The sequence below is a fragment of the Salvelinus alpinus genome, chromosome 5 (genome assembly GCF_045679555.1).
Source record: "Salvelinus alpinus chromosome 5, SLU_Salpinus.1, whole genome shotgun sequence".
Classification (NCBI taxonomy): domain Eukaryota; kingdom Metazoa; phylum Chordata; class Actinopteri; order Salmoniformes; family Salmonidae; genus Salvelinus; species Salvelinus alpinus.
Window position 1 is genome coordinate 53,127,623 of NC_092090.1, and position 23,900 is coordinate 53,151,522.

At 40.4% G+C, this 23,900-nt stretch overlaps 1 protein-coding gene and 2 non-coding genes across 3 annotated transcripts; all 3 read left to right on the forward strand.

The window, feature by feature from the left end:
- Positions 1 to 14,041: 14,041 nt before the first annotated feature.
- spinb (spindlin b) lies at positions 14,042 to 18,700 on the forward strand. The gene is made up of 6 exons (XM_071402259.1): positions 14,042 to 14,178; positions 15,280 to 15,485; positions 15,648 to 15,696; positions 15,828 to 16,078; positions 16,283 to 16,516; positions 17,256 to 18,700. Exons 2-6 carry the CDS (start codon positions 15,434 to 15,436, stop codon positions 17,453 to 17,455), a joined length of 786 nt encoding a protein of 261 aa, XP_071258360.1. The 5' UTR covers positions 14,042 to 14,178; positions 15,280 to 15,433; the 3' UTR covers positions 17,456 to 18,700.
- A 2,265-nt stretch (positions 18,701 to 20,965) lies between these two features.
- LOC139577401 (small nucleolar RNA U13) lies at positions 20,966 to 21,063 on the forward strand. Its single transcript, XR_011675292.1, has one exon. It is a non-coding gene; the product is annotated as a small nucleolar RNA U13 (small nucleolar RNA).
- A 2,388-nt stretch (positions 21,064 to 23,451) lies between these two features.
- On the forward strand, positions 23,452 to 23,549 carry LOC139577403 (small nucleolar RNA U13). The gene has a single exon (XR_011675293.1). It is a non-coding gene; the product is annotated as a small nucleolar RNA U13 (small nucleolar RNA).
- The last annotated feature ends 351 nt before the right edge of the window (positions 23,550 to 23,900 follow it).

The following is a 23,900-nucleotide window of genomic DNA, read 5'->3' on the forward strand; positions in this document are numbered from 1 at the left end:
AAATACCAGTCCAAGCTCTTTCTAACATTCACGAGACTTGTTTTGTATTTTTGTGATGGTTTCTCAAAATATAACCTGGTAGTTAGTACATAGGCTTCTAGAACGAGAACATATAGGTGTTTTGCAACCTATGGGCTATGCTCTGTTGTTTGCCATTACTTCATGCCCTTGTACCTTCCTCATTATTATTTGTGATTGTGCAACATGGAATTGTAACAGATGTGATTAAATGCAGTTCACAAAGATTCTTACTGTATGGTAATTGATTGCATGTCAGCATCACTACAACCGGCAGTGTATTTCTTTCATTCTCAACCTGTGTTGCTTTTGTCAGTAAGCATGTAAAGAACATAATTTGATTCAATCACATGAAGGACAAAACACTCACTGTGCAGAAAAGTATTAGACAATACATGTACATCAGTTCACATAAGTTACTGGGTAAACAATATTCCAAGCAATATGCTAAGCAGTCAAAAACGCTTGGTATTGACACCACGACTGGTGTCTGGGGTACTTGCTCATTAAGGGACGGTTCCCCAGACACAGATTCATTCTCCAAAATTGCAAGTGTAGAAATCCCCAGTGTAGAAATCCACTACAATAACACGTGTAGCCTACAATATGTATTACATTTTATTCACATTTAATAAACAATCAACAAATTTGAATTTGTTTGGGGAACAATATTACAGACAAGACAAAGTGTAGGCTATAACATGGGACAAAACATTACAGTAGCATCTAGATAAATACATTAGCTATGTTGTTGCAAACTGGATATTGTATTTATTTATGTTAGAAATTTGCATCATATGTAGGCCAATGTAATTAAATCGTAAGGATAAATATGTATTTAAGCTCTAAATAGTCATAGACCCAAAACAGTAAACATGCATTGGTAATAACCAATGATAGGTGGTGAAATCAACAATTTATGAGCTTGAAGTGCCTTTTGCGTTTAAAAAAACAAACATAAGAAGGTTGTCTCCCACAATGCTTTGGTTCCGACTTCAAGTTGCAGTTGGTGTGGGAGCAACTGCAGAAATTTCCAGTCAACTGCAGTCGAAAGTTCATGACCTTTCATCACATGCTTGTTATAAAGGTCATACGGTCAACATTGGATGCAGTCCAAACTCAAAGTAGACAGCCCTCGGTCCTAAACCCTCAGCCCTTGAATGACGTTTTACATCGTCACATCCAAGTGTACCTTAAATGTCTCTTGCCCATGCGAGGGAGAGTGATGATCGGAGAGGCAACATTCTTTGTAGAAATCTTGAAGTTGAGCTTAAAAACAACCAACCTGTCACGTCCTGACCATAGTGCTTATGTGTTTTGCTTGTTTTAGTGTTGGTCAGGACGTGAGCTGGGTGGGCATTCTATGTTGTGTGTCTAGTTTGTCTGTTTCTGTGTTCAGCCTAATATGGTTCTCAATCAGAGGCAGCTATCAATCGTTGTCCCTGATTGAGAATCATATATAGGTGGCTTGTTTTGTGTTGGGATTTTGTGGGTGGTTGTTTCCTGTGTCAGTGTTTGTGCCACACGGGACTGTGACGGTTGGTTCGTTTGTTGTTTTTGTATTTTGTCTAGTTTTCGTGTTATTAAATCATGGAAACTTACCACGCTGTACATTGGTCCTCCGATCCTTCTCGCCTCTCCTCGTCCGATGAGGAGGACGACTTAGACTGCCGTTACACAACCTAAAGCTATTAATGTACTTTGCAAGCTAATGTAGCTAGCTTGCACTCCTGTCAGGTAACTAGCTACAGTTACCCATAGCTGACTAGCTAGTTTTACAGTTTGGTCATTTATTCCAATACATTTCAGAATTCCCCAAAATATGTTCATGAAGCGAGCTAGATTTTACAGGCTCTTCACTACGAGACTAAGCCACTTTGCCAATGCTAAAATCAATGTCATTTACATGTAAAATATATATATTTTACCACGCTAGCATCATAATTTTGTCTGACATGCCGAAAATGCAGCCGTGTTGATTAAATTTCACACTTCGCGGTCACCAGAGCTTAACATGTGACTACAATTGGCATTGAAGTGTGGGTCATATCAACCCCACGAGTGATCAAAGTTCTTAACTCGCTCCCTCGACCTAAATCGAGGGACCGAGGGAGCAACATTTGTGAATTGGACCTCCACTTAAGATGGCAATCAAACTGCATCCGGTTTCAACAGGGATTCCCCCGAGGGAATGTAGCCGCAAGTCAGACAATTTTTAAACCCATAATGCAACACACTTTGAAAGGCAGTGATCAACATTGGTCAACAATCTGCTCGAATGTACCCACTCTTTTCAAGCCATTTCACCCGGTGGGCGGTGCTATACGTCAATGATTCCCAACCAGGGGTACTCGGACCCCTGTGGGTACTTGGCCTATCCACAGGAGGTACTTGAGAAGACTCATGAGACCATAGGCCTCCTGGTACAATGTACATGAGGAGGTACTTCAGGGGTACTACTGGCAGAGAAAAATGTGTCTTTCCGATGCATGTACATAGCTTTCCCGCTCCATAGCAAGCCGCTCTATCCATTGGTGAAGTAATTTAATGTCGAGCTAAATGTTTAAAAAGGAACGATATAAACCGTAATATTTTTATGGTTCAAACCGGTTCAGAACTTAATTTCTTCTAGTCGAAACAGTGGAACGTAACAAAAAATGTATGGTTCTGTTCAGAACTAAACGACTGGAAAATAACCTCTGATATACAGTGTATTCGGAAAGTTTTCAGACCCCTTGACTTTTTCCACATTTTGTTACGTTACAGCCTTATTCTAAAATTAATTCAATATTTAAATATCAATCTACACAAAATGCCCCATAATGGCAAAGTCAAAACAGTTTAAAAAAAATGTTTGTAAATGTATATATATATTAAAAAAACATGAATACCTTATTTACAACAGGGCGTGAGGTGTCAAAACCCCCACACCAGTTTCCTCCTCCCCTCTGTGGGTGAGAGGGGGTCTGGTGGAAGTTTATTCATTGCAGAACTGATTTGACCATTTGGATCACACCAGGACAGTCATGACACACCTTTGGCAGTGATCACAGCCTCGAGTCTTCTTGGGTATGATGCTACAAGCTTCGGACACCAGTATTTGGGGAGTTTCTCCCATTCTTCTCTGCAGACCCTCTCAAGCTCTGTCAGGTTGGATGGGGAGCGTCACGGCACAGCTATTTTTAGGTCTCTCCAGAGATGTTCGATCGGGTTCAAGTCTGGACTCTGGCTGGGCCACTCCAGGACATTCAGAGACTTGTCCCGAAGCCACTCCTGCATTGCCTTGGCTGTGTGCTTAGGGTCGTTGTCTTGTTGGAAGGTGAACGTTCGCCCCAGTCTGATGTCCTGAGTGCTCTGGAGTAGGTTTTCATCAAAGATCTCTCTGTACAATGCTCCATTCATCTTTCCCTCAATACTGACTAGTCTTCCAGTAACTGCCACAAAAAAATGGATGGTGCCAGGTTTCCTCAAGATGTGATGCTTGGCATTCAGGCAAAATAGTTCAATATTGATTTCATCAGACCAGAGAATCTTGTTTCTCATTGTCTGAGAGTCTTTAGGTGCCTTTTGGCAAACTCCAAGAGGGCTGTCATGTGCCTTTTACTGAGGAGTAGCTTCCGTCTGGCCACTCTACCATAAAGGCCTGATTGGTGGAGTGCAGCAGAGATGGTTGTCCTTCTGGAAGGTTATCCCATCTCCACAGAGGAACTCTGAGGAACACCTCCCTCTCCACAGAGGAACACCTCCCTGACCAAGGCTCTTCTCCCCCAATTGTTCAGTTTGGCCGGGTGGCCAGATCTAGGAAGAGTCTTGGTGGTTCCAAACTTCTTCCATTTAAGAATGATGGAGGCCACTGTGTTCTTGGGAACCTTCAATGCTGCAGACATTTTTTGGTACCCTTCCTCAGATCTGTGCCTCGACACAATCCTGTCTCTGAGCTCTACGGACAATTCTTTTGACCTCATGGCTTGGGTTTTGCTCTGTCATGCAATGTCAACTGTGGGACCTTATATAGACAGGTGTGTGCCTTTCCAAATCATATCCAATCAATTGAATTTACCACAGGTGAACTCCAATAAAGTTGTAGGAACATCTCAAGGATGATCAATGGAAAAAGGATGAACCTGAGCTCAATTTTCGAGTCTCATAGCAAAGGGTCTGAATACTTATGTAAATTAAGGTTGAAAAAGACTCTCAACAGTAAAAAGACAGGTTGAAAAAGAAATAAAACAACAGTAAAAAGACAGGCTATATACAGTAGCGAGGCTATAAAAGTAGCGAGGCTACATACAAACACCGGTTAGTCAGGCTGATTGAGGTAGTATGTACATGTAGATATGGTTAAAGTGACTATGCATATATGATGAACAGAGAGTAGCAGCAGCGTAAAAGAGGGGTTGGGGGGGCACACAATGCAAATAGTCCGGGTAGCCATTTGATTACCTGTTCAGGAGTCTTATGGCTTGGGGGTAAAACTGTCGAGAAGCCTTTTTGTCCTAGACTTGGCACTCTGGTACCGCTTACCATGCGATAGTAGAGAGAACAGTCTATGACTGTGGTGGCTGGGTACTATATGGGGCTTTGGTGACAAAACGGATGGCACTGTGATAGACTGCATCCAATTTGTTGAGTAGAGTGTTGGAGGCTATTTTGTAAATGACATCGCTGAAGTCGAGGATCGGTGTGATGGTCAGTTTTACGAGGGTATGTTTGGCAGCATGAGTGAAGGATGCTTTGTTGCGAAATAGGAAGCCGATTCTACATTTAATTTGGGATTGGAGATGTTTAATGTGAGTCTGGAAGGAGAGTTTACAGTCTAACCAGACACCTAGGTATTTGTAGTTGTCCACATATTCTAAGTCAGAACCGTCCAGAGCAGTGATGCTGGACGGGCGGGCAGGTGCAGGCAGCGATCGGTTGAAGAGCATGCATTTAGTTTTACTTGCATTTAAGAGCAGTTTGAGGCCACGGAAGGAGAGTTGTATGGCATTGAAGCTAATCTGGAGGTTAGTTAACACAGTGTCCAAAAAGGGCCAGAGGTATGCAGAATGGTGTCATCTGCGTAGAGGTGGATCAAAGAATCACCAGCAGCAAGAGCGACATCATTGATGTATACAGAGAAGAGAGTCGGCCCGAGAATTGAACCCTGTGGCACCCCCATAGAGACTGCCAGAGGTCCGGACAACAGGCCCTCCGATTTCACATACTGAACTCTATCAGAGAAGTAGTTGGTGAACCAGGTGAGGCAGTCATTTGAGAAACCAAGGCTGTTGAGTCTGCCAATAAGAATGTTGTGATTGACAGAGTCGAAAGCCATAGCCAGGTTGATGAAGACGGCTGCACAGTAATGTCTCTTATCGATGGTGGTTATGATATCGTTTAGGACCTTGAGCGTGGCTGAGGTGCACCCATGACCAGCTCTGAAACCAGATTGCATAGCGGAGAAGGTACGGTGTGATTTGAAATGGTCAGTAATCTGTTTGTTAACTTGGCTTTCGAAGACCTTAGAAAGGCAGGGTAGAATAGATATAGGTCTATAGCAGTTTGGGTCTAGAGTGTCTCCCCTTTGAAGAGGGGGATGACCGCGGCAGCTTTCCATTCTATGGGAATCTCAGACGATACATAAAAGAGGTTGAACAGGCTAGTAATAGGGGTTGCAACAATTTTGGCAGATCATTTTAGAAACAGATGGTCCAGATTGTCTAGCCCGGCTGATTTGTAGGGGTCCAGATTTTGCAGCTCTTTCAGAACATTAGCTATCTGGATTTGGGTGAAGGTTACAGTAATGGATGTTACTGTTTAATCAGGGAGCCACAAAGATTAAGTAAACAAAGCTGAATTCACGTTACGTTTCATGCAACCACAGAATAGAAAGAAGTGATTGAGTTTGTATTCAAATGTTGCATTGTTTAAAGTTGATAGATATCATTCATGCAAAGCAATGAGACTGGGGGTGTAAGTATGTCTCCAGAATGATATGATCGAGTTGGCATGCATATGCCCTCAAACAAATAAATAAGGACATCCAAAATCCATCATAATAACAGTTCTTAAAGAAGCCAGAAACGCTGATACCAAATTCATTTTTAAGAATAAAAATAAATTATCACATTGGAAGAGAGATCACTTCATACATTTTGGGATTGCATAGAACACCAGTAAATTAAAATATGCTAACAGTAACTAGAGCTTGGTTTGTTTATTTGTTAGGTGTTCAGCAGCGAAGCTAGTGAAACCCTATTGTATTTCTTCCAGTTCATTATTGTTATGTTCCTTTTTCTCCCATTTTGGTGGAAAAATCAAAATGTCCGAGAGATGAAAAGGCTCAGAACTGTGTAACTTAGCAACATGGTAAAAGCCCAGGAGCCACACCTTCCTATGCAATACCATGCCAATTGACCACATGGTGGCGCAATAACAAGCGATTGAAAATGAAAACTTTGAAAGGTCAGACCCCACACCCCATGTGACCTAGACTCATTAAATTTAGTTCCTAGGTCCCTCTCCTCACAAGGAACAAATTTAGTTCCTAGGTCCCTCTCCTCACAAGGAACAAAATTTCTCAAGAACCCATAAAGTCCACCATGATGGATTTTCTGCCATTCAGAATTTTGTGAAAAACACTTAAGACGCTACTCATCTAGCACCGTTTGACCGATCTGCGTGGCTGCTATTGACCAATGAACATTCACATGGGCGTGGTCTTGCACATAAATGCATACAAATCAGACAGATCTTCGTGTTGTGCCAAAAATTGGTACACATGTTCCAAACACTGTCAAGGCTCAACATATCAAAGCACATTTGGACCGACCACACAGTGGTGCTATAACAGCACATTTTTGTATCTGTTGATCTGTTTGACTCAGAGTGATGAAATTTGGCACACATGCTCGAGGATATGAGGCTAGCTAACCTGTAAGCTCATTGGCTCATAGCGGCCCTATTGTTTCAGCTAGAGACTTGTAAAATAGTGCATTTGAAGATGTGCATTCATAGATGCTATATACCTAATTTGGTTCCGATCGGTCTAGCGGTCCTGGAAAAGAAGACATTTAAAGAAGTCAACATCATTGAAAATGGTCCAAAATATACTGAACAAAAATATGAACGCAACATACAGTTCATATAAGGAAATCAGTCAATTTAAATTAATTAATTATGCCCTTATCTATGGATTTCACATGACTGGGCATTATTTATTTATTTAAATTGACTGATTTCCTGATATGAACTTTTGCAGTTTTCGGTTCTGTTCCCTGAACCGGTTCCAGACCCTGGTTCTCTCCCATCACAGTCATTGAACTATTTAGCTGATTTAAAATCACCAATGGCCTCATAGTAACATCCTTGAGCAGTTTCATTCCTGTCCTGCAGCTCAGTTCAGAAGGACGACTGTATCTTTGAGGTGTCTGAGTGGTTTAATACATAATGCACAGCATAATTATTAACTAGACGATGCTTAAAGAGATATTCAATGTCTGATTTGTTATTGTTACCCATCTATCAATCACTGCCCTTTTTATGAAGCTTTTGAAAAGCTCCCTGGTGCGAGCAGAGCGCTGATTGGCCAGCTCATCATTCTCTATGAGGAAATAGCAAGCTTTTTTTAAATGGTCTGATTCAAGTTTGAGGTGCGTTTAAAAAAAATGTTTTTTTCTCTCAAATCTATGCTTTGGCCACATGCGAGTATAAGATGAGTCAACAACATTATTTGGGTATGAGTTAACAGATTATTAACTTCTAAAAGTGAGATTTCGCTGGACTGTTACTTTAAGGGCCGCAAAATGAACAGCAACACTGGCCCTTTTGGAAAGTAAAAGTGCTCCTGAGTAGAATCGACCCCCTTTTACTGCGACACAATGTACAGGCAATTATGTACGGTGCAATATGAAAAGGATACTGAACATCATGCAATACTAATGAACTAAATAACAATAGGATTTAAATGTGTTTTCTAAAGTTGATTATTATAATATTAATATAATTATTAATATTGATATTACTATTATTATTAACAGTTGCATTATAAATAATGTTTTGTTATTTGGATGACTGTTGCTACCATAATAACGATCTAGTAATCATTACTTTTAATTCTGTAAAAAATATTGTCAATGCTATATTCATTTTTTTCATTTTTTTATATTGTTAAACAATATTCTAAGTCTTCTAACATTTCCTAATAAAATGTTACGAATTTCGAACATTTGTATTATTTTTTACTATCTTCTTTGTGGGACTTTTATTTTGAAGAGAAATCGTTGAGGTCACGGCCTTATTCTTGATTGGTCTTGCTTATTCTTGCTGGCCTCTCAGACGTATGACATTCTTCTTCCTCTTGCCCCCGCTTCCATCATGAACGCACAGTAAATTAGATTTTCCAAAGATGACACTTGCTAGCATAATGACTAAATAAAATAAAAAAAACTGACTTTAGAACAGCAGCTACTTTTACAGCAGGTTTCTTTATCTTCCTCATTGGTTCAAATAATTGATTTCAAAATGTGCATACGCCATCTAATGTCTTGTAGTGGAAATGAGAGGCCTACAATATTATATTTAGAAAATCTTTGTTGATTTTGAAAAGATATAGCAGAGTAGCCAGAACATAACTCTTAACTCAGCCCTTGCGACTGTCAGTCCAACAGTCCAACTAGGTTGTTGTGTTGTACTCAGTTCGCTACATTATACACTGTCATTTTGGGGAAGGTATACTACGTATACTATTGTATAAATACTATAGTATTCACTTTAGTGTTTTTGCTGATTTTACTGTTGTAATCACTGTAGTGCAAAAACACTACAGTGAATACTGTAATACTTTGTGTAGTATTTACTGTAGTATACTGTAGTGTGTACAGTTAACTTTAGTATAAAGACTGTAGTAAAATAACTGTAGTATACACTATAGTAATTAAATGTGTTTTTGCGGCTTGAAGTACACTATTATTTATTGCAGTGTTTTTGCAGACTTTACTGTAGTATTTACTATATTGTTTTTGTTTTATTATCTTTGACATAGGAGTGGAAGCTTTCTCCTTCAGGAGAAAAACTAATAGAGCAAATTTTCCATATCCTGTAGGTAGGTCAGACTGGGGTCTGACTAGACAGTTCAGAGCTTCAGATCTGTTCTATAACTTTGGGGCGGCAGGTAGCCAAGTGGTGGCCACTGGGGCTAAGCTGCCTGCCATCCAGGACCTCTACACCAGGTGGTGTCAGAGGAAGTCCCTAAAAATTGTCAAGGAACCCAGCCACTCCAGTCATAGACCGTTCTCTCTACTACCGCATGGCAAGCGGTACAGGAGTGCCAAGTCTAGGACAAAAAGGCTTCTCAACAGTTTTTATCCCCAAGCCATAAGACTCCTGAACATGTAATCAAATTGCTACCCGGGCTATTTGCATTGTGTGCCCCCCCAACCCCTCTTTTACGCTGCTGCTACTCTCTGTTTATCATATACAGTGGGGAGAACAAGTATTTGATACACTGACAATTTTGCAGGTTTTCCTACTTACAAAGCATGTAGAGGTCTGTAATTTTTATCATAGGTACACTTCAACTGTGAGAGAAGGAATCTAAAACAAAAATCCAGAAAATCACATTGTATGATTTTTAATTAATTAATTTGCATTTTATTGCATGACATAAGTATTTGATACATCAGAAAAGCAGAACTGAATATTTGGTACAGAAACCTTAGTTTGCAATTACAGAGATCATACGTTTCCTGTAGTTCTTGACCAGGTTTGCACACACTGCAGCAGGGATTTTGGCCCACTCCTCCATACAGACCTTCTCCAGATCCTTCAGGTTTCGGGGCTGTCGCTGGGCAATACGGACTTTCGGCTCCCTCCAAAGATTTTCTATTGGGTTCAGGTCTGGAGACTGGCTAGGCCACTCCAGGACCTTGAGATGCTTCTTACGGAGCCACTCCTTAGTTGCCCTGGCTGTGTGTTTCGGGTCGTTGTCATGCTGGAAGACCCAGCCACGACCCATCTTCAATGCTCTTACTGAGGGAAGGAGGTTGTTGGTCAAGATCTCGCGATACATGGCCCCATCCATCCTCCCTTCAATACGGTGCAGTCGTCCTGTCCCCTTTGCAGAAAAGCATCCCCAAAGAATGATGTTTCCACCTCCATGCTTCACGGTTGGGATGGTGTTCTTGGGGTTGTACTCATCCTTCTATTCCTCCAAACACGGCGAGTGGAGTTTAGAGCAAAAAGCTCTATTTTTGTCTCATCAGACCACATGACCTTCTCCCATTCCTCCTCTGGATCATCCAGATGGTCATTGGCAAACTTCAGACGGGCCTGGACATGCGCTGGCTTGAGCAGGGGGACCTTGCGTGCGCTGCAGGATTTTAATCCATGACGGCGTAGTGTGTTACTAATGGTTTTCTTTGAGACTGTGGTCCCAGCTCTCTTCAGGTCATTGACCAGGTCCTGCCGTGTAGTTCTGGGCTGATCCCTCACATTCCTCATGATCATTGATGCCCCACGAGGTGAGATCTTGCATGGAGCCCCAGACCGAGGGTGATTGACCGTCATCTTGAACTTCTTCCATTTTCTAATAATTGTGCCAACAGTTGTTGCCTTCTCACCAAGCTGCTTGGCTATTGTCCTGTAGCCCATCCCAGCCTTGTACAGGTCTACAATTTATCCCTGATGTCCTTACACAGCTCTCTGGTCTTGGCCATTGTGGAGAGGTTGGAGTCTGTTTGATTGAGTGTGTGGACAGGTGTCTTTTATACAGGTAACGAGTTCAAACAGGTGCAGTTAATACAGGTAATGAGTGGAGAACAGGAGGGCTTCTTAAAGAAAAACTAACAGGTCTGTGAGAGCCGGAATTCTTACTGGTTGGTAGGTGATCAAATACTTATGTCATGCAATAAAATGCAAATTAATTACTTAAAAATCATACAATGTGATTTTCTGGATTTTTGTTTTAGATTCCGTCTCTCACAGTTGAAGTGTACCTATGATAAAAATGACAGACCTCTACATGCTTTGTAAGTAGGAAAACCTGCAAAATCGGCAGTGTATCAAATACTTGTTCTCCCCACTGTATGCATAGTCACTTTAACTATACATTCATGTACATACTACCTCAATTAGCCCGAACAACCAGTGCCCCCGCACATGGGCTAACGGGGCTATCTGCAGGGTGGGTGAAAACAGAGTTGGGTGCAGTGGAATCGGTGAGGGTTACCAGAAGTGGTCTTGTGATAATTGTTTGTATTTCTGCAGGTCAGAGGAAGCAGGCGTTCCTGGTTAAATAAATGGCGACAGTGTGTAATGCCGCCACCCGCCACCCACCCCCGCTAACCCCTCTTTTACGCTACTGCTACTCTCTGTTTATCATATATGCATAGTCACTTTAACCATATCTACATGTACATACTACCTAAATCAGCCCGACTAACCGGTGCCTGTATATAGCCTCGCCACTGTTATAGCCTCGCTACTGTTATTTTTCACTGTCTTTTTTATGTTGTTTTTATTTCTTTACTTACCTATTGTTCACCTAATACCTTTTTTTTTTAAAGAAATTGCACTGTTGGTTAGAGTCTATAAGTAAGCATTTCATTGTAAGATCTACTACACCTGTTGTATTCAGCGCACGTGACAAATAAACTTTGATTTGATTTGATTTGATTTGGTTAGCGCGTTGGGCCAGTAACCGAAAGGTTGCTGGATCGAATCCCTGAGCTGACAAGGTAAAAATATGTCGTTCTGCCCCTGAACAAGGCAGTTAACCCACTGTTCCTAGCTTGTCATTGTAAATAATAATTTGTTCTTAACTGACTTGCCTAGTTAAATAAAGGTTAAATAAAAATAAAAATAACTGTACTTCTTCTTAGATGAGGTTTAACGGCGGTTGGCATTCAATATATGTTGCATTACCGCCACCTCCTGTACTTTGCTTGAAAATTAAAATAACTCAACAAATAACCTACCATTTAACACTACACTAACCAAATACTCCACTATTTAAATCTATTTAGTCCTACCTCAGGCTAACAGCCTGAAAGGCTAGGACAACACCACCCTGTAACTCTTCTGACGTCAAGTCTCGTATACCCAAATACCTCTCTGCAGCTGCCACCACAACCTACATTTTCTACAGCTTACGTTCCATTCCTGCAGTACAGTAGATAACCATTGCTATAAACGCTAAAAATCCAATCCTGCTGAAGCATATATCACTTGTTGGCCTATCCCTCTGTACTGGTACAGATCTACTACTCACACCACTCCTCTCAGGATCCCTCCCCCTTGACCCATCTTCATCTACTTTCTTCACTGCCTCAGAATACATAAACTTCTGCACTACTCTCACCCTGGAAACCTCAACCTGCCTCTCTCACACCAGACATTTCTGATCCACGCATGGGCACCCCTATAACTAACACATACCACTTTCCCCAATGCTATACATTCCTTTGTCTCATGAATTCTGCACACTTATCACACCTAGGAACCTCCCTCCTACACAGTGCTGCCACATGCCCATAAGCTTGACAGCTGTAACAACGTAATGTATTCGGCACAAAAGCTTGTACAGGACAACTTAAATACAATAACATCACTTTGTCGGGAAAAGACTCAACATCACAACTCAAAAGAACAGACAACGACTCTTCTGTTTCCCCACTCATGCTACCCTGTCTGCGTCGCACCAAACGACGAGCATCACAAACACCGGGAATCTTCCCTTTCAGTTGATCAACTTTCACATTTATCTCTACGCCAGTAATCACTCCTTTCAATGGCGCCCTTTTCTTGAGAGCAAAACAATTCACATCGCTTGTCGCCATTTATTTAACCCGGAACGCCTGCTTCCTCTGACCTGCAGAAATACAAACAATTATCACAAGACCACTTCTGGTAACCCTCACCGATTCCACTGCACCCAACTCTGTTTTCACCCACCCTGAAACCACAAATGGATCAGCCAAAAGGCAAAGGTCCACTTTTTCCAAAAATGTCACTCCTACCTTCACAGACTCATATTTATCCTGACCCTCAGTGCCTAGGCCTCCGAGAACTTCACCACACCTACCCCTTCCAATACTTTGCCCTCCTCCTGTCTTCGATCCGGCGTACAGCTCACTCTGCTTACACTTTCTGCCATTCTTCTTTAACAAACCAAAAAGCTATTTTTAATTGATTCAAGCTCACCCTCTTCCTCCTTTGCTCTTTTTGACCTCCTCTGCCTCTCTTTTCCGCCCATTCCTCCTCCGTATTCCAAGTATACATCTCCTTATGATAACACTGCACTTCTCCTGACATACCTCTTGTTTGTGCCTTCTCAAGGGACCATTTTCCTTCTAGAAATGTAGGGAACACAATATATGGAATGTACTTGGCATATAGGTTTCTCACTTATGGGTGGCACAAATTGTGATATGGGGGAATGGGCAGGGTATATGCAAATTAAATACTGTAATATTTGCTATAGTTTAATTGTAGTGTTTTTGTGGACTGTAGTGTTTTTGCGGACGTTACTGTAATATTTACTACATAGTTTTTTTTCAGATAATACTGTAGTATTTACTATCGTATTCTACAGTATACCACAACATTCTATAGTAAGTACTACACATGATCGAGGGATACTACAGTGTGTAGTATATTATTCCACAATATACTACAACATTCTAAAGTAAGCACTACACAATCGAGGGGTACTACAGTGTGTAGTATAGCATACTACGGTTTACTACAGAATTCTATAGTAAGTAATGTAGCAATTATTCTATAGTAAACTGTGGTATTTCTTCATATCGGTACTACAATAAGTAATTACAACTGTTTACTTGTTTATATTCATGTACCTGTATTCATATGTCATGTTCATCACAAAGTTGCAAGTGGTAGCCAATCACAATTGCTTGTATTAAACATAAATACAGATGTTTTCAAATATGTGTATGCTTCTACGAATGGTGTTGTATTGTCCGCGCATGCGCAATTTGCGGTCGAAGAACCCACTATTTGGCAGGAAGACCGAGCTTCCCGCGTCCCCATCTACATTTCCAGATCACTATTTGGTAGAAAGCGGGATAGGTGGGACTCGGCCATAGGATTTGGGTTGTGTATGCAAACGGAGCCAGAGGAAAAGCGAGATGGGATCAATTTAGATGTACAATTCATCGGGTAAGCAACCCTCAAACTAATCACTCGATTGGTAATCAAATGCATGGACTCAGACGACCACTAACTACAGTAGTTCATTGGGAGGTATGCATGTGCATGAGCAATTTGTGTATAAACCCGCTTTGTTGTTTGCATTTCAAATGCATGTCAGACAGACCCAAACCTTCCCCTCCTTTGTTCGCTTGCGCTGGTTTTGATGCGGGGTTTGTATATACTGGTGCAACATGGCTGACATTGAGGTACCAGACCTCCTCAGTTAAAATCCAGTCAATCCGCCTATTTGACAGTCAAGCGAATCGGTGTTTTAGGATGCACATGTATGCAACGTCAAGCAACATATTTCCTCGCTTTGACTTTATTAATTGTAAACAAAATGACAATCCTATACTTTCTTGGGTCACTCTAGAGCATATTGAGTAGTTTTACTTAGCTTGAACTGCTTGCCATTTCTGTTAAATAAAAGTATACAACAGTGAGTTCGAGGCAATGAGACGAACGTTATTTCAATGTTACCTGTAGGTAAGTAATGTTTGAAAACATGTCTGAAGGGGGCGGGTCTAATCCTAGTCTACTAAAAAGTAATTTCTGCTGTCTGGATAAAAAAAAATCGGGGGGGGGGTGTAAATCCCTATTGTTTATACATTATTAGGAAAGACAGCCTATGTTGTTTATTTTCATAAGTATACATCATTCTATTACACCTAACGTTGTAGAAATGACATCAGAATTGTGACAAATTGAGCCAAGATGGGCCCTACTTTCTCTATGGACCTCTAATAGTAATTCGAGTCTGATTGACCTGTGTTGGTAGGCCTACTTGGTCTCTACTGTAATTATGACTCATTGAACATGGTGTGTAAGACTAAGTCACCCTGCAACAACCAAAAATTATATACTGTTCTGCAATTGTTTTTAGGCAGCTACTGGTGCTATATATGATTGTATAAAAGGACAGGTCTATAGCACACGAGTCAGCATGACTGAATAGGTTCATATCAGTTACATTTGCAATGAGATACTTGCTAGTTATGACATTTTCTACCCCAAAGTCATTCTTCATCATAACGTTGTCATGTTTAACACATGCTCATTTTTCAACAGTCTGAACTGCCACATTAAGTGTTCCTGCCCTGGAGGGGAGTGATCCTCCCACCTGGGGCCACCACCTGCATGCTGTCCTTCTTTCTCCTGATTACCTAGTAGAGACATTGTCACCCTAGTCTGGCAGCCTGGCTGCTTACCTACATGTATATCAATGAAGACCCCATTTGGGAAGAGGCCAGGCCAGCGCCCCAGAGCTGATGGGGGTGAGACACATTCTCGCCTTGTGTACATGAAGGCAGCAGGAACGTTACACATTACGTATAGCCTACTACACTATATGGCTGTTATTTTTAAGATATACATATGATACAATAATAAATACTGATTGGTGAGATTTCATGCACATGTTTGTTTTGTCATTTTAGGGAATATTGGGGTATCTACAAATATGATGAAGAAGAAAAATTCCCACAAGTAAGTTTTCTCATTGTGTAGACACAGCATAAGACCAAAAGCAGGTTGGCTTACAAACTGATACTACATAGATTGATTTGACATTCATTTACATATTGCTGTCCTTGACTCTCAAATTGGGATCTCTATAGGAAGCAAAAGAATAATGTTGGTCCAAGCAAGCCTATTGCCCAACCCAGACGAAACATAGTGGGTTGCAGGATAACACACCAGTGGAAGGAAGACTCCAAGGTTTCCCAGTGGAAAGGAACAGTTCTCGACCAAGTCCCTGTTAACCCCTCTCTCTACCTAATCAAGTATGATGGATTTGACTGCATCTATGGACTTGAGCTTCACAAAGATGAGAGGGTGCAAGGCCTGGAGGTTTTACCAGACCGAGTTGGTATGTGTTGCGAAGACATGACAAAAATCGGCTTTGCTCTGCCATAAAAAGCATATTCCACTTATGTCTGTTCAGTATGGTATAACCAATGTACTTATGCGCTTGATGTGTGTTTGATCATGCATACCTTATATCACAGATTAGTAAATGTGTCTTTTCATAGCCATATTAGCTGTCCATTTGAAAGTGCTCTCTGTATTGCAGCTCCAGCTCGTGTCAGCGATTCCCAGCTAGCAGAAACCATGATAGGCAAAGCAGTGGAGCACATGTTTGAGCAAGATGAAGGACCAAAGGAGGAGTGGAGGGGCATGGTGCTAGCACAGGCTCCCATTATGAACACATGGTTCTACATCACTTACGAAAAGGACCCTGTTTTGTACATGTACCAGCTCTTGGATGACTACAAAGAGGGGGATCTCCGGATAATGCCTGATTCAAGTGAGAGTCCATCAGAAATTATCTTCAGTGTTTAAAATGTAGACATTGAGTACATTTACATGCACAGTAATAGTTTGATATTGAACTGATTATGGCAGTAGGCAGATTATACAATAGTCATGTAAACACCTTACTCTGCTTATCTTAATCAGCATAAGCTCAAAATTGAAGTAAGCATACACCGATTAGAACACATAGTTCTAATCGGTGTATGCTTACTTCAATTTTGAGCACTGAGCAATCTTTTGAATAATTAGGACATGTGAACAGCTTAATCGGTGTTCCGGTGGTGTATTTGATCTGCGCATGTGCCTGTGCTAGCACCAGGTAGTGCGAGTGAAGTGAGTTCGGAAAAACTGAAAGTATGCATCTTATAAATAGTTTTCGCATACAAACTTTATGTCCGAACACAGAATCAAATATATTTTTATTGCCGATTTTCTGCACTTATCAAAAGGCCTATCAGTAGCCTGATTTCAGATGTGTCCATGTAAACAGGATTATTAGGGAAATCGTTCTTCTTGCAAAGCATGTAAACATTTTAAACAAACTATTGTATTAACCTATCCACAATAATCACATTATTGTGTGCATGTAACCGTACTCATTGTTTAATGTCTCTCTCTCTTTTAAAAAAGACATGTAATTCTAAATTGTCTTACTGTAGATACAATCATACTACATAGATGTAGTCAACCAATTATCTCACTAAAGCTGGTAATATTCTATGCTTTTGCAGATGACTCGCCTCCAGCAGAGAGAGAGCCTGGAGAAGTGGTGGATAGCCTTGTTGGCAAACAAGTGGAGTATGCCAAAGAGGATGGCGGCAAAAGGACTGGCATGGTTATCCATCAGGTTGAAGCCAAACCCTCTGTTTATTTCATCAAGTTTGATGACGACTTTCACATCTACGTCTACGATTTAGTAAAAACGTCTTAGGGCAATAGGCATTGAGAAAATCATTGATTCACAGACCTTGGCAAATGTTCTGACACTTTCTTTGAAACAACATACATTTCCATTCAAAATGGACAATTCCTTCACAGGCTGCAAATGTGGAACTTGTCGTTTCCTGTGTCACTGCTTCCAATGCGAAATCTTTTAGTGTACTTTGTTTCAAGTCCACTTTGTTTCTAAAAGAAGGGAGACCTCTGCAGATTTCGGCATGTCTGAACATTTACACTGTTCAATTGGGCCAGACGCCATGTGCGACATTGTTTATGAATGTAAAATGCGGGGGGGGGAAAAAATCATTGCGCTGGTAATATGGGTCAGATCTTTTTAACTGTTTTGGTTAGAAGCAAGCCGTTTTCACTGTATTAATGGTGCAAGCATGACGCTAACTAATCTGCACTCTGGAAACAATGTTACAGTGACACTTTATCATTACAGCAATTATTAAAAATATATATATATTGGATTATAATTCTTTCGCACAGTGCTCCCAAATGAAAACTCTAGGTCGCACAGCAAAATATTTAACTGCATACCTTAGAACCCTGCTTGCAGCATTTTGAATTTTAACTAATTCTCACCTAAAAGAACTATGTCATGGTTCTTTTACGTGGGAATTGTTGTATTGTTAACACATGTTTAAATTGTTCACCTTGTGTTACTGAAGCCTATGTCACTGTTGTCCTAAGCAGCTCTTCTGATGCTGCTGCAGGTTTACTTACCGCTACTACAGTCACTCTTGTGTACAAAGATCAGCTCCTGCTAACCTCAATGTAGTATTATTGATAAGACATCTTGAAGGTCTGCAACAGGTCTCTGAACCATGTGCACCTGGATATACGTTTGGTCAAAATGCTAGATCCTTGATGGTCCCTTCATGATTTCCAAGGTGTGGAAATCATCATATGCTGCCAATGGCTGTGGGAGCCATCAAGGTGTTTAACATTTTACATTACTGTTGTACTGTATTGTGTGCAATGTCAGTTCCACTTCTGAAAAGCAGACTTGTGTTTTCATGTTTATAGCTAAATGTAAGTTGATGTGAGTTGCATGTCAGTTTGTTCTTTTCAAGGTTATGAGCTTATGTAAATTGTGACATTTATTTTGTTGTTTTTGTACCATGCATTACAGAAACCAGTTGACTGATAATGATAAGTGAGTGCCAACTAATGGTGCCAGTGTTGTACAGCATTTAATGGGTAACATCTCTAAATAAATCAGTTGTCTGTTTTTTGTTTTTGATTTTTCCACAAAAACATGGCTTATTTGTATGTATCAACAAAGAGCTTGCCTTATTTGATTGGGAGAAATGTGTGTGCATGTAAGGATGAAGCTTGTGTGTACATATTCAGTCACAGTGGTTGTATGTCAAAATAGGACTAACATATTTTGAGTTGAAATGGAAGAGAATTTAGATATAGCTAAGGGACAGTAGTGAAGTCCTATTTATACATCAATATAGAGGTAAAATGTGTTCTCAAAGGCATTGTGTGTTCTACATTCAGTTAATATACCTAATGCATTATTTTTGAATAATGAAAATGGTTACAGTTTGTCATTTGGCACAAACACTTTAATGTTACATAGTTCTGTAAGGACATTTTATAATTAAAGACTACTCTGAATATTAAAACAAGTATGTCATATGTTCTTAAATGTTATATAAGAATGTTATGTTTAATTTTAACACAAACCTGGTAAGATTTTCGATTGTGTAGTAGTCCAAATGGTGTCCATGGAAAAGCTCTCATAATATTGAGTGTTGCAAAACTCAAATACTAGCTAGCCATTCCCTCTGTCATGCTAACTCTGAGAAATACTTAGCAATGGAATTACATATAGAATATGAATTATAGGATCGCTGTGTATTTAGCTACAAGATATTGTCAAACTTGTATAATTTATTAGATTACTTTATCAATACTTTAGCACATCATGAGTGGAAACAATATAGTCAAGGAGCTAGGCCCTCAGATCCGGTTCTGCCACTTGTCACCTTTATGTGTGCCATCATAAGGTAAGGCTGAGAGGAAGGACATCATGTTTCTTGTTTTTCAGATCCTAATCTTGTCTCACTTGAGTTTTCTTAGGCACTAATGCTGCGATCATAACAAAGTGAGAAGGTGGTATTTACCACATACGACTGGGGGAAAAAACACTTGAACGCCCCTCCAACTGGTAATTACTAGTGGGAAACTCATCTACCAACACTGAGCACTGACTTCTCCCACATGCCAACCTCTGACATCACCTACTATGGAAATTACTACAACAACTTTATGACAAGCAATCTATTGATTTGTTTTTTTGAGCACCATAATTTCTTAACAAGCATGATAGTTGTACTTTTGGTTATGGTTGACACTAGGTTGTTGGCCATTAGCCAATCAGCGTTTCTCAACGAGTTCAGAGCATGTGAATGCATCCAACTGGTATTTACAACTTCCCAACTGTAATTACCCCCTTCCCACCTGGTTATGAACGAGCATAAAAACAAGTAAATAAGAAACCTCTTTCTTCCATAGCATGAGGCCTTATAATGTAAAGAAGACGTGTCACTGATTTACACCTCTCTAACCCCTTTAGATCTAGGGAGGAGGGGCTATTGGTCGATTTGGATGTCAAGGGACAGAGCAACTACACATATTATCCATTATATTGACCAGATACTCTAGAAGCCACTCAAACAATGAAAATACATGTTTTAAAAAATAGAGGCATTCGGGAGGGGGCAAGATCAGGTGGGCACATTCTAGCCAATGAGAGAGCATATACTCGCGTGAAAAACAGGCTCAACGGTGGCCATTAGTTACTACAGCCACAAAGTCAAAATAGTCTGTAAAATTCATGAAAACAAAAATGTGATTTTTATTTGAGGTTAGTTTTAGGCATAAGGTTAACAGTGTGATTAAGGTTTAAAAGCACAATTTAAGAAGATCAATTGTGAAAATAGGCGAGGTGTATGACTTTATGACTGTGGTAACTAATGACGACGAGGCATAACTCCGATAAATGTTTTTTCCTCAAAGTTTACGAGTCCTTAGCTTTATCAGTAAACTCTAAACAACCTAATCATTGCGAAACGTATATTCGATCAAATAAGCCACACATGGCAAATAGGCCATTACATTTTTTGTTAACCAAATTCCCTTTCATTGACCTCCATACAAAAACTAAAAAACGGCACCTGCTCGAAAAGACATATTTCCGGCCGAGTTATCGCTCTCGCTTCGACTCTTCCTCTTTGCTAACTATATCCAATGTCCCAGAATGCATCAGTTGTGAATATATTATAACGTGAACTACTGACGGTTTGCTGTAATTTATTGGAAATTCACAAACATTTTACTTTCTTTCATGTTGAGAAATTGTGATTATATGTTTGTACTATTCGTTGAATGTAATTATACAAGAAAACGTGGACTTTGTTTCGAAACCAGTTTCTAAAAGACTATGAGCATTCCTCTAATACTTTTGGAACCTTTAGCAAAGTTGATCCTTTTGGTTCATAAAATGTGATGATCGGGAGCGTCATAGTCTTTCTGTGACAGGTGTGACCTCATTGTTACGCAATGCACCTCAACCGTCTGATCATGAACCGGGATTTCATTAAATGGTTAAAATAGTGTGAAAGGTATTCAATTCATTGAAAGGTTCAAATTTTTCGCACAGATGCAGGTTTAGTTGAAGGGTAAATGCAAGTAATTGCCCGTGGATGCAGCAGAGGCTTTTATTCGTTTTGGGGGTTCCCAAGCGTTTGGCTTCGTGAACCACTAAAACAACAGTTGTAACCCACTAGAGAATAGCGGTATAAAAACATGAACCAAATAGTAAGTACAAAATAAAACCCCTCTGCTTCAGAACATCTAACTTTATAAAGATCTTAAACTCTGGTCAGTTTTAAGGGGCTGACTGACACTATAATGGATTCATTTTTTATATGCAAAAAATGTCAACCTATGACCCACCTGAACCCCTGCCACGACCCAATCCCGAATGATGTAGGCATATATGCTAGGTCGAACATACAATTGAAGTTGGAAGTTTACATACACCTTAGCCAAATACAATTAAACTCAGTTGTTCACAATTCCTGACATTTAATCCTAGTAAATATTCCCTGTCTTAGGTCAGTTAGGATCACCACTTTATTTTAAGAATGTGAAATGTCAGAATAATAGTAGAGAATTATTTATTTCAGCTTTTATTTCTTTCATCACATTCCCAGTGTGTCAGACGTTTACATACACTCAATTAGTATTTGGTAGCATTGCCTTTAAATTGTTTAACTTGGGTCAAACGTTTCGGGTATTCTTCCACAAGCTTCCCACAAAAAATTGGGTGAATTTTGGCCCATTCGTCCTGACAGAGCTGGAGTAACTGAGTCAGGTTTGTAGACTTCCTTGCCCGCCCGCACATGCTTTTTCAGTTCTGCCCACAAATGTTCAATGGGAATGAGGTCAGGGCTTTGTGATGGCCACTCCAATACCTTGACTTTGTTGTCCTTAAGCCATTTTGTCACAACTTTGGAAGTATGCTTGGGGTCATTGTCCATTTGGAAGAACCCTTTGCGACCAAGCTTTAACTTCCTGACTGATGTCTTGAGATGTTGCTTCAATATATTCACATAGTTTTCCTACCTCATGATGTCATCTATTTTGTGAAGTGCACCAGTCCCTCCTGCAGCAAAGCACCCTGTTAGGATTTATGTTTATTGCACTATAACCCAATACTACATCACGTGATTGAATATTAGCAACTGTTGGCCTGGGCGCCTGGGTGTCTGTGTGTGTGTGCTGGAAGTAACAGTTAGCCCCAGATAAGTGTGCTGGGAAGCTGTGGTTAGCCTTGAGCGAGAACAGTGTGCTTTGTATGCAGGTGCAAATAGCTCAGACAATGTTACAGAGCTATCTGACCTCAGTCTCTGGGGTGTGGGAGCGTAATCTACACAGCAACAGCGCCGGACACCAAGGAGCGCCAAGAGGCTGGGACCAGTCTCTGAGCGCCGGCGATAGGCTGAGCAAAGTTTAAACCACGCTCAGCCTCTACTGTGATAGGCCAACAGACGGGTTGGAACTACGTCTGTCACAGTATAAGAACAGCTGTTTACTTACATCCTGCCAGTTCCCTGTTCTACCCTGCGGGGTGGTACAGTGAACCCGTATATACAAAAATTGCATTTACCATTTATCGCTTGAGTTTAATAAAAATACTTAAAGTATATTCGGTGACTCTGAATCACATTTTGTCCTGATACCAGATTTGAATTGACGCAAATCCCTTATAACCCCCACAACATGATGCTGCCACTCCCGTGCTTTCACGGTTGGAATGGTGTTCTTCGGCTTGCAAGCCTCCGCCTTTTTCCTCCAAACATAACGATGGTCATTATGGTCAAACAGTTCTATTTTTGTTTCATCAGACCAGAAGACATTTCTCCAAAAAGTACGATCTTTGTCCCCATGTGCAGTTGCAAACCGTAGTCTGGCTTTTTTCTGGCGGTTTTGGAGCAGTGGCTTCTTCCTTGCTGAGCGGCCTTTCAGGTTATGTCGATATAAGACTCGTTTTACTATGAATATAGATACTTTTGTACCTGTGGCAAATAGGCCATTACATTTTTTGTTAACCAAATTCCCTTTCATTGACCTCCATACAAAAACTAAAAAACGGCACCTGCTCGAAAAGACATATTTCCGGCCGAGTTATCGCTCTCGCTTCGACTCTTCCTCTTTGCTAACTATATCCAATGTCCCAGAATGCATCAGTTGTGAATATATTATAACGTGAACTACTGACGGTTTGCTGTAATTTATTGGAAATTCACAAACATTTTACTTTCTTTCATGTTGAGGAATTGTGATTATATTTTTGTACTATTCGTTGAATGTAATTATACAAGAAAACGTGGACTTTGTTTCGAAACCAGTTTCTAAAAGACTATGAGCATTCCTCTAATACTTTTGGAACCTTTAGCAAAGTTGATCCTTTTGGTTCATAAAATGTGATGATCGGGAGCGTCATAGTCTTTCTGTGACAGGTGTGACCTCATTGTTACGCAATGCACCTCAACCGTCTGATCATGAACCGGGATTTCATTAAATGGTTAAAATAGTGTGAAAGGTATTCAATTCATTGAAACTGTTTCCTCCAGCATCTTCACAAGGTCCTTTGCTGTTGTACTGGGATTGATTTGCACTTTTCGCACCAAAGTGCGTTCATCTCCAGGAGACAGAACGCGTCTCCTTCCTGAGGTGGTGTGACGGCTGCGTGGTCACATGGTTTTTATACTTGCGAACTATTGCTTGTACAGATGAACGTGGTACCTTCAGGCATTTGGAAATTGCTCCCAATGATGAACCAGATTTGTGGAGGTCTACAATTTTTTTCTGAGAACTTGGCTGATTTCTTTTAATTTTCCCATGATGTGAAG

Coding starts and splice junctions, on each gene's coding strand:
- spinb (XM_071402259.1), top strand. CDS start 15,434: ATGAAGACCCCATTTGGGAAGAGGCCAGGCCAGCGCCCCAGAGCTGAT. Junction 15,486..15,647: donor GCGCCCCAGAGCTGATGGGG/GTGAGACACATT, acceptor TTGTCATTTTAG/GGAATATTGGGGTATCTACA. Junction 15,697..15,827: donor AAGAAGAAAAATTCCCACAA/GTAAGTTTTCTC, acceptor GGATCTCTATAG/GAAGCAAAAGAATAATGTTG.